This window comes from Apostichopus japonicus, chromosome 5, assembly GCF_037975245.1.
Source record: "Apostichopus japonicus isolate 1M-3 chromosome 5, ASM3797524v1, whole genome shotgun sequence".
In the NCBI taxonomy this organism is placed as follows: Eukaryota; Metazoa; Echinodermata; class Holothuroidea; order Aspidochirotida; family Stichopodidae; genus Apostichopus; species Apostichopus japonicus.
This window is the reverse complement of record NC_092565.1, coordinates 23,001,516-23,012,767: the sequence shown is the minus strand read 5'-3', so window position 1 is coordinate 23,012,767 and position 11,252 is coordinate 23,001,516. Positions and strand designations below refer to the sequence as shown.

General features: G+C 36.0%; 1 protein-coding gene across 1 annotated transcript; it reads left to right on the top strand.

The window, feature by feature from the left end:
- Positions 1-301: 301 nt before the first annotated feature.
- LOC139968093 (suppressor of fused homolog) lies at positions 302-9,702 on the top strand. Its single transcript, XM_071972449.1, has 10 exons — positions 302-856; positions 1,581-1,715; positions 2,383-2,522; positions 2,938-3,080; positions 3,877-3,962; positions 4,456-4,658; positions 5,155-5,404; positions 6,020-6,158; positions 6,968-7,042; positions 8,060-9,702. The coding sequence occupies exons 1-10, from the start codon at positions 711-713 to the stop codon at positions 8,126-8,128; spliced, it is 1,386 nt and encodes a 461-aa protein (XP_071828550.1). The 5' UTR covers positions 302-710; the 3' UTR covers positions 8,129-9,702.
- The last annotated feature ends 1,550 nt before the right edge of the window (positions 9,703-11,252 follow it).

Genomic DNA, 11,252 nt, shown 5'->3' with positions numbered 1-11,252 from the left:
TCCTAGGCTAGGCCTACTCCCAAAGTACCCGTGTGAACGAGCCTAACAAGACAACAAATAAGTCCATGAAAATAAAGTAAGATTAATTAAGCAATAAATGATTTTTTATTATTATATGAATATCTAAATGGTTCCGTATTTTTTATGAAGATTTTATTTTTTCTTGCGCAGTTTTTTTTCTTCAGATATGCTTTAATTGGCAGTACAAGATCACTGTGTGATGTACGTGTGTGGTCTGCAAGGCTGTTGAGGATAAAAGCTAAGTTCCCTTCGAGAAATTTTAGTTCTAAACGATGTAACAAAATGCATGCATTACGGAAGACTTTAGCATCATTTTATTCCTAGAATACCATTAGTTTTAGAATTTAAAAGTACTTATTATCATTTATGTCACATTGTTGTGATCAAAAGTGATTTTCTCTGACAAAACATGAACTGTTCGTCGGGGAGTGTGTTTTGTGATCAGAGGGATGAGTCCGCTACTGCTTTCCATTGACTCACACAATTCGTTACATAGTTGTAAACGGAGGATACTTAGGACACGAAATAAACAGATGAACTTGTGAACACCCACAACACTGTGTTGGACTAACAATATCACGCTAGTTGTGGTATTTTTCTTCAAAGAGAAAGACGCAGAATCAGTAAGGTTTTGTGGAAGTACTACAATAGACTATCCTTGTTTGGACGGGAAGGTCCCTGTTGTAAGGATGGAAACCACTGATTCTCAAAGCGGGGTAGTGGGTACCCCTCTGCCGGGCGTGCCGGTTGGATTGGAAGCTGTTTACGCCTCCTGCAGAGCACTGTATCCAAATCAACCTAACCCTTTGCAAGTAACCGCAGTTGTGAAGTTTTGGTAAGTTGTATTCTTCCTCTGTTTACTGCGTATTGTTTGTATCCCTTGTTTTGCCACAATTCAAGTAAGTCTCATCGTTGTATTATTTTCATTTGTCCTATGGGCTTATATTTATATGAAATATTTTTGGTATTGTCGTTCAGCTGTTTTGACCTTTCCTCACAGTTGAATATGATGAAAAATTACAATTTGGAAAATGTCAAACTCATGTAAGACTGTATGTACAGGCAGGTCAAATCCAAGTGAAAAGGAACTCAACTTAATTGCTAAAATGAAAGATCAAAAGAAAAGGAAGAACATTAAAACAATTGTATGAATTTTACAATTTCAGTGATGGAGAAGACCTTACAATATGATATCAACACTTAAGGGTTTGTTATGCATTAATAACAATGTGAATTTTTGTTTGACTTTTGATTTTATGAATAATATGATAATTATCCTACAGTCAGATAAGACTCAAAATGCAAGGTTGGGCTTCATATGCATTCCGTAGGTAAATTAGAAAGCATTCTGCAGATCATTTATTCCCAAACCTGCAAGGGACTCATTTAGCAGCAGAGTTAATGCAATGGCATAGTGGGAAATTATGTAGGCTATATGGGCAGGATCGCACATTTATATATGTGATGTAGAAATCTTTGAAATCTGGTTTCCTACATGTTTAACTTTAATTTATGACACACATTTGCTGTGACCTGATTTCTGTCTTCCATTTTTTTAGGCTAGGAGGTCCAGATCCACTTGATTACATCAGCATGTACAGTAACCCTGGCAACCCACAAGAGAGTATTCCACCACACTGGCATTACATCAGCTTTGGGCTGTCAGATCTCCATGGTGATGGTCGAGTACATGAGTAAGAATTTATCAATGTTAAAACTATTTTAATTTTCATCTGGTCGTCATCCCTGACAGCCATTATTTCCTTCGATATTATTACTCTATGCAAAAAGGGCACATGTGTGCATTTGTTAAGTCGCAATGACATCGTGTTAGATTGATAACCCTATTGGTGAATTTCTAAAACCTGTGAACGGCTGTGATTGAGTTCTGATGAAAGGTTTGTCTGGAGTTCTCTCAAACTGCATAGCCCAAAGTTGAGTTTGTGTTAGTAACCACATTTATTTACCTGTATTTACCTGTATCCTCCACCTCACTGATTGATAAGTGGAGGATGACGGAGCAGGGAGCCAATATGGCTCATATGAGCTCCCAAATTGTTTCTCAAAAATTGGTCGATATGTGCCTTGAACTGATTGATGGATTTTGATAACACAGCTTTTTCTGGAAGAGTATTCCACATATGTGTGTGATTTCTAATTTAAATTCGACTGATATAGTTGATGGCTTCTTCTCATAGCCTGCTAATTGCTTACAGTTTGAAATTTTAATATGGTCCTAGAGCAAAATGGTGTGGCGAAAATTGTGTCTGAGGTAGTAAAGGATACACCTTACCACAGTGTGCAACATAATTGACTAAAAACACTGTCAGAGTTGCAACCTGTCTCTTTGTCTCTATTTAGACGAATGAACACCAATGATGGACCAAGTGGCTTTGGGTTTGAGTTGTCCTTCAGGTTAAAGAAAGAACCAACGGAAACAGCGCCCCCTACTTGGCCAGCTGAATTAATGCAAGGACTTGCCAGATATGTATTTCAGTCAGGTGAGTGATTTCAAAATATGATCTTGGAATTCACAAAGACTTTCTTCAACATTTTGTGATGTGCTCTAGTCAGAGCAGCCTAAGCTGATTTGTTGGTAGAAATATGCTGTATAGCAGTGTATACTATATGTATTGAGGTAGTTTATACATCATGGGCTTATATACAATCATAATTAGGTTGACCTAAAAAAAAGCCTTTTATAGGAACATTAAAATCATATATCTTTCCTAAATTCCAACAAAGGCAGCAGATGAAGGGAAAAGTTATTATGTTGTCACAAATTATGAATATATATTATCATCTATTTACTATAAATTGATGTTTTCCAGACCTTTGCAGAACTGAATATCCTAAGCTATCAGTCTAACGTACAGAAATCTTAAATTGAACCATCTTTTTATTCCTTTCACACAGAAAACACATTGTGTAGTGGGGATCATGTTCCATGGCATGCCTCTCTGGACAACTCTGAGTCCAGAATACAACACATGCTGATGTGTGAGGACCCTCAATTACAGACAATCCAAACACCTCATGGGTTTGTCAACTTCATGCAGGTAAAATGAATACGTGCTTAGAACTTTCACATTCACTAATGGACGGTATCATGCATTCTTTGTTGCTGCAGTCTTACTTGTTGCTTCACAACAAAGATATCTTCCAGCTGTGGACCAATATATGCAGTTTGTGTAGAGAATATACCTTGAAATTTTCAATGGTGGCCATACTATCAGAAGTGATATATACAAACTTTGTAAAGTGTTGTTTGTATATATCATGTAGGGTTCTTTGTTATTTTGTGACCAAAGTTCAATTAGTTGGTCAGTAAGTGTAAAGTTATAGTGTTTATGTGTATCATGTGGCATTTCCATTGTTTGTGGATGTTTTTATGATAAGGACCCTTTGGCCACCTATTGGTCTTTAAATTAACTCCATAATTAATCGGTTAATTCACGTAGAACCCTTTTATTTTGCCGCCATGGATAGAAAATGAAAGGATCAGGACTCAGGAAGGACAAACAGTCCCCAAAATCAAGGACCTTGTGAACAAAAGATTAATTAAATACAGAAACCCTTAATATGACTCTTTAAGTAACTGTCTTAAAGCATTCAAAAACTCATTGAGAGCTTTGTAACAGCACAACCATCTCAGGTAAATCATAGCATTACTTCACAACTCTCTGAGAAAAGAACATCTTATGATAACTTGATTTAGCTGACAGTAAACTTTGATGAAGAGCCCAAACAGAAAGAAAATGTTAGCTTTGGCTACAGCCATTGTAAATGGCCATGTTTGGTATGCCTTGTACAAACACAGTTTATACATGTGGATCATTCCCGTTGTGTTTACAGATTGTTGGGGTATGCTCCGAAGAGCTGCAAGCAGCGCAAAGATGGAATGGACCGGGTGTCTTGGAACTTTTACGATCCATTCCTGTGTAAGTTGAAGGTGTCTTGACACTTCCTTGATTATTGTAGTTTGTTTAATTACAGAGGCATCGAGAACACTTCCAGACCGATGGGACAACTATGTCAGCGGGCCCCCTTTTTGAAGTCTTCAGTTTTCGTTACATATATTGTGAAAGGCCCAGGGTCCAGGGTTGTATTTCCCTGACCTCTATATCCTCAGGCCTGCTCACATGTATATTCCCAAACGTACTAGTTAATATCACCTGTACAATGGTGAAGTGTACTGTATACAAGGGATGGCATTCATAGCAATTCAGTTTATCGGAAAGTGGTCTTTAAAATCGTTGAAGAGAGAAAATTTAAAGTGAGATGCAATTGTCTATTGGGACTTAGTCGTTTAGTCACCCAACTGGCACATGGTGGCTGCTAAAAGTCATAGAAACATTTCAGCTTGATAATGAATCTCTATCTGTCACATGACCTATTTTCAACGACACCCTACCAATGCTTCGTTCCCTGCAGTGCTGGTGGATCCTGGCTTATCACTGACATGAGGAGAGGGGAGTCCATCTTTGATATAAATCCACAGCTTCAGGACGAAGTTGAAAATGGTATCGATAACGAAGGTTCCAACCTGAGTGGCGTCAGTGCTAAGTGTTCTTGGGAAGAGATTGATGACATGGGAGAGCCCTCTGAACCATCTTCTCCAAGAATAACTAAATTTGGTAAGAACTCAAACAAAGGTAGCCCGTCATGCTTGTGACTGAGTATGCTGTAATTGGCACTTGGCAGGAAATGTCTCATCCCCTCTGGGCAAGCCACGTAACATCCATATGTAACCGGATCTTTCTTGATCTGAGAGATTGGACTGCTACTTAACAAGAACATTAAACAAATATTCTTATATAATAAACAAAAGGAATTGTGTGCCACAAAGTTCACGCAATTAAATGTTCTTGTATTCGCATACTCAAAAAAGTATTGCAGTAACTTCATCATTCTTGATGCGAGTTTGGTGTTCTAAAGTGTTTTATAGTTAATCGTGAATCTCTTCGCTTTAAATTTAATTTTGAGATCATTTCCAGCACAACATGGTTTGGACATGTCAAACTTGTTTACCTTACTCTAGCCATAGTTTTGTGTTATTTGCTTCCAAAAATATTATTTGTTGCCAAACCATCAGATTAATGCCTGAATTGTTACTTTTTATTTCTCTTAAAGAATCAGAGCAGATCAAAAATGCCCTGATGATGGGGCTGGCCAGCGAGAAGACGCCCCTTCCGTCCATCTCGAGGAAAGATTCGGACAAATCGTCCTCGCTGGATGAGGAATTGGAGCATCGAAGGTCATCATTCCAAAGTGAGGTAGAGTCACAAAGTAACTTTTTAGAGCTAGGAACTCCCAGGGTTATCAACGCTGTGAAACTCAACATCAACCTAGAGGCTGGATCTCTCTTACCGCTTGCCTTAAGGTAAAGAATGTTGGTTTTGTATCTCATCAACCATTTATTTCTACTGTCATTTTGTATGAAAATTTGTTTAGACTTAATTAAGAGCTATGTTACAAACTTTGAGCCAGATAACCAGAGGAAATTGTGGGTATAAATGTTTGAAAAGATCTCTTACAAGACTCATCACCAAAAAGTGTTAGTGTTGGTAGGAGGACAGTTGAGAAAATCTTATCTCACAGGGACGGACAAGAGCTTCCAAGAAGAATATGATGCTCGAGTATAAAATAACAGATTTGACAGGAGATACTTTGGATGTAGTGAGAGGATAGAGAGATAAACAAAAAACCATATTGTGGAGAGCAATTGCCTTTTGTTCACCTGGTTGTGAATATATGTATCATTTGTGGATTCTCTCCCATCCCCTCCTTACCGGGGCCTCCTCCCTCCCTCCCCTCACACTTCTTTGAACCTGCACCACCAGTCTTCATCATAATCATCGTGGTTCTCTCTGTAAGTCTGTTCAAGTTCCATCGGGTACATTTGATACGTAAGTATCTGCCGTTGTCTCACGGTCCTTTTTAAGTCGGAATAAAAACTATCAGCCTTTGACAGGAGTTTTACTTTCATTTATTCCAGAGGACGACTCAAACATGGAAGACATTTTACCTTCAAGAGTCTAAATGGGGACTGTGCAATTACTTTGGTATCTCCGAGAGTGGAGGGTGCTTTTGTGGACACCACTCACCCATTCGGGGCCAGAGGTCCGTGGATGCAGGTAACGTGAATACTTAATACCTTCTGTAAACTTGATTGGATCATTTATGCTGATTGGTTATCTTGACATGTTTGCCTCTTTGGTGTTTAGATTCCAGGGAGGAAAATTACATCAAAGAGCTATGAGAGATGATATGATATTATATAAGCCATGAAAAGTGTTATACGTCATTCACAAAACAGTCATAAACTGTTAGAGAGGCCAGTGACAAATGTTATACACCATTCATGAATATATGACAAGGCCAGTCACAAACAAAACGTTAATTTGGAACTGTCAGTATACATAATCATTTTATTATTTATGATAGTCATTTTTAGATGCTGTTATTACGAGAAGTATTTATGCTCTAAGCAATTAAGACTTTATCTTGTTTCACACTTAACAATTAAGATGGCATATTGCATTACTTATTTTTCCACAATAAGATTACATATATATCATTTCAACAAAATATGACTAAATTGTGACATGAAGTGTTCTAAGAAATACTATGGTTCCTGCATAAAACAGTGCTATACAACTTTAGACTAACCATTGTGCATTGCATCTTGTAATGCATTACTGGGTTAATTATTAAAATATTACAATGGGATGCATTAATTAATATGATTTGATACGCTATCATAACTGGGGAAATAAATTGTCCAATATAAATCAACAATGTAAAACGTTTATTGAAGTCATAACTGTCGACTGCAAAATATTATGTTACAAAGGTCTAATAGTTTTGATATTCATGAGTCCTTTCATGAATATTCATCAAGTTATTATGATCATTATAATGAAATAAATATCTTGTGTCGTAGATATTGCTGACTGATGATTTTGTGGACGTGATGGCTGTGGATTTGGAATGCTTGAATAACCCAGAGTCAATGAAGGTGAGAAATTTAGTCTCTTTCACTGAACGTGTAAGATGAAGTTTGGTAATGATATATGTACCTTCTTCTACATATAGTCAATGGTAGTTCAAATGTTGGCATTTCCAAGTTGAATTATAGAATCTCAGTGATTTGTTTGGGAATCAAAATGGTCTTCACTTATAGAAACATGGATTAAAACTCTATAAACAGGCTTGTTTGGTCACTAAACTTGGATTATCAAAGGATATTTATGTAGTGATAAATCCAGATTTTCAAATGAACTTGGGTTATTAACGGATAAACTAGAGTCGGTCACGTCTAAATACATCCCTTTATGAACGAGATTTAAGGATTCCATATCCCAGTGTTTGTTGGACAACAAAAGTTATCAAATCATGGATTTTCACGTCTTTGTCAGTCTTCTTTATCACATGCATTGCCAGCAGAAACTTGCAACTTTGGGTAAATTCCTTGATTTTATCACAAACATGACCATTTGCAAAAAAACAAAATGAAATAAAGTGAAACCTGGATTTCCGAACATGTCTACACCGGAGTTTGTCTGGTAACAAGAAATTAAAATGTGGCTGGTAAAGTTATCTATTCTTAAGTGTACTTTGCCAATGTAAGTTGCCAGTATGTATAACACTTTGTTTTATAACATGGAACACTGAATCAGCAAAACTTTTTAAAGTTGTTTATGTATAGCTGAGATTAACAAGGCACTTTGTATATGTTAATGGGGTTAAAAGTACTGGATTGTAGAGTAAAATTGCATGACACTAGACAATTTTAAGGAGAAGATTGTTGAGATATTGGAGCCAGATAATCCAGAATATGGATGACAGATGTCTTGATAATCTTAGCTGCCTTGTTCAAAAAATGTTACTTGATACCACCAACAATTTACCAAGAATTTACCAAAAATATACAAAAAAAATACTGTAAGACTGATAAGAACCTTTTACTTTCAGTTCTTGAAAATATCTGTCCATTAATTTTTTCACTCATGTTTTTTTTTTTTTGCTCTCTCAGGGAGAACTACCGAAACATTTCCAGTGGCCAGACCGTCAGTTTTCGTTAACAGTGTTGCCAGATGACTAATCCCCCACTATGTATTTATCATGTACCAGTCATTTTTCATGTAGCCATAATAGCCACGCACTGTAGGTAGTTCAGTTTATGTACTGTGTGTGTTGTTATTTCCTCAAAGTGTGCTTCGATAACAGTGTTTGTAGGTGTGTGTTGGTGAAAGGTGTTTTAACGTTTTGATAGTTTGGATTGAATCCTTCAGCGGGAAGAGCTCTTAAAACTGTATATGAGATGACACATCGAGGCTCGGCTCTTCCTATACCCTTGTCGATTCTCAAATTATTTGAGGGATAAAATATATGGCTGAACGTAAAAGCAAAAGAATTAACGGACAAGCCTAAATTAATCATTGCAGCCACTTTTGGCAAGAGGACTAGTGATGGGGAGCAGAAATGGGGGCTAAAATGGTTTAACCCTCCAGAATTGTTGTATTCATTGTATAGTCCTTCCATTGGAACAAAGTGTAAGAAGAAAAAATACTCTGTCCTCTTCTACAATTTTACGATTCAAGAAGTAAAATTCAAGTCAGTGGTTCTATTTGTAGTTGAATTTAAATAAAATTCCAGGGCATTTAATTCCAAGGTAACTAAGCCTATTTTAGTCAGATTTTTTTACTGTAAATGAAAATGGACAGCAAGAAAACTATGCCCCCCCCCCACCCCGTTCTTCCTTCCTCTCCACCTCCACCCTTGGCTATACATTAAAAGTCATGGTTTCATCAAGAGCCACATTCTAACTAACAAATAAACTTGTTTGTATATAATTTTTTACAAACAAATTTGTTTACAATTGAAGCAATTATATTTGTGATGATATACCGGTCTACACTTGCAGATATCTGTTAAGTGTGTAAGTTAATGTCAAGTAATATGTAAAGTTGTATTTTAGTATGTTCTATTATAAATGATGGATATCGAAAATAATATCGAATTTTAATCCCAAAATAGAAAGTGAATCATAATTTGGAAGTTGGTATTTCACCAGGGACTAATTGTCATTCTCAATTATTTTTAAGTGACATTAAGACTGTCATCATTAACATGTTGAAGTAGTCTAAGTTTGTGCCTGGCTCTGTGTACGATACCTTCCTATCATTTTGTGTAAATTCTCCCGTCTTTTCCGAGCAAAGCTTGAGACGTTGTCTTGGAATCAGCTGAATCATAAATGCCGTCCACAATTTGGATCCAAGTCTTGTAGTAACTATATACTAACTTTAAGAAGAGTATAGTTTATATTTTTAAAAAGCAAAACATTATTATATTTGACATTTTAAACCTGATAAAGTCAAACTATGTAAGATTACTCTCTATAGTAGTGCCTTGATTCTTTGAAGCCTTCTTTACAAGTATTCAAATTTCCCCAACTCTGTAAACTTGATCATTTTGTAAGTTTTTATTGCAAATGTGTAAATGTAATTGAAATGGTAGAAGGTAGTTTTATTGAAAATATTTGATAGTTTTCTTATGCGCTATGATGTGAATGTGATAAATGATGTAAGATGTACATGTATCACTAAGCTGATAAAAGTTTATCTTTCTCCATTTACTTGTACAATTCCACAAGCAGATAAAAGAAAAAATTGGGGGTGGGCAGGGAGGGAGGGTGGGCGGGCGGGAGAGAGTTGGATGAAAGAATGAGATAAAATTCAGGATTTGCAAGATTACTGGATTACAATGTATATCATGACAGAACTGTTTTTGAAATTTTGGTTAGAAAGGAACTAGTGACCTATTTGTTATCCTTAGGTCACTGGTCAGTTTTGACCAAATTTTCTATATTTCAATTATTTTTGTATCAATAGATAGACAGATATCTATGTATCTATATATATATATCTGTATACTCTAATAGCATGATGTAATGTTTCACATGTTAATCCATATATGCCGCCTCATGAAAAAGTGTTGGGGAATTTCCTCTACCATTTTGAGGCCATCTGTACATCTTTTAACAGTACATTAGTACAAGTGAAGCAAGGATAAATATAACTTTGTAACATTGCTATCACTAAGACACATTTATCAATATTTTTTGTAACTTGCTCAAAAGTATGAGCTTTATACGCTTTACAATCTGGGATGGTTACCCAGGAGGGGAGGGGGGGGGGTGTAGGCATAATACTGTTTCATAAAAAAACATTTTTCAGCCACTTTTTTTGTTGCCGTGGGCAGATAAATATTTGGGGACTTAGGCCCCCCTTCCCCTGTAAGCTTTGCCATTGTTGCCTTACTCTTCTACAGTGTCTGCAACAAGCTTAAAGGTTGGAGTAGGTGAGGTGCTTATTGGTAGGTGTAAGTGGATATTGGGGGAGAAGGGAATTGCTGACATTTGTTTATTTTCTCCATATTAAACGATTGCCTCCCAATCTTCTCGGCACTTATGGCTTTGTTTAAACTCTCTTTTTGTACATATATGTCAAATTTCATTGTGCTATTCAAATACTTAATTCCGTCCTATAGTTGTTTGTATTTTTGTTACATTTGTTTTTTCCTTCTTCTTTTACAGGTAAGTTGAAATGTAGAATGTCCTCATATTTGTATGAGCAGAGATTACTGTATGGTGTAACATTATTTTTTATAATGTAAACACATGTTTAGTGCTATATGGTTTAACATTGTTTGTTATAAAGTAGGCACATGTTTAGTGTACATTTGACACAACTTTATCTTTCTTAAGGTAAGACAAAACATATTTAGTATAATTCATCTACATGAAAATGTTGTGACATGTGAGATGTCACAGAAAGAAAAAAAAGAGAGATGTCACAGCAAAAAGAGTCAAAGTGAGGTCAAGTTGAGTCGTTTTTAGTAATGATACAGACATTATTAGGGGAAATGCTTTTATATTTAATAAGACAACATGTTTTAAAATGTTTTAGTAGATACATATTTATGTATTTTACTATGATTATTTCATTTGCTGGACATTTGAAAATGTCGTTAACATTGCAACAAGGTTCCATGCGGACAAATTTTGTCTATCTGGAATAGCTATCTAATTATTAATATGCTATCAGTCAGTGAATCAGTTTTAGTTTGGTCTCTTGGTTCAATCAATGCTGATCGCATTTGTTGGATAAATACCTTTTCAATAATACATCGCAAAGTGAGTTGCAAAATTATCAACCTAAACCTGC

Excerpts from the sequence above, each read along its gene's own strand:
- LOC139968093 (XM_071972449.1), top strand. The coding sequence starts at position 711 with ATGGAAACCACTGATTCTCAAAGCGGGGTAGTGGGTACCCCTCTGCCG. Across the intron at positions 3,081-3,876 it reads GGTTTGTCAACTTCATGCAG|ATTGTTGGGGTATGCTCCGA; the intron begins GTAAAATGAATA and ends TTGTGTTTACAG. Across the intron at positions 7,043-8,059 it reads ATAACCCAGAGTCAATGAAG|GGAGAACTACCGAAACATTT; the intron begins GTGAGAAATTTA and ends TTGCTCTCTCAG.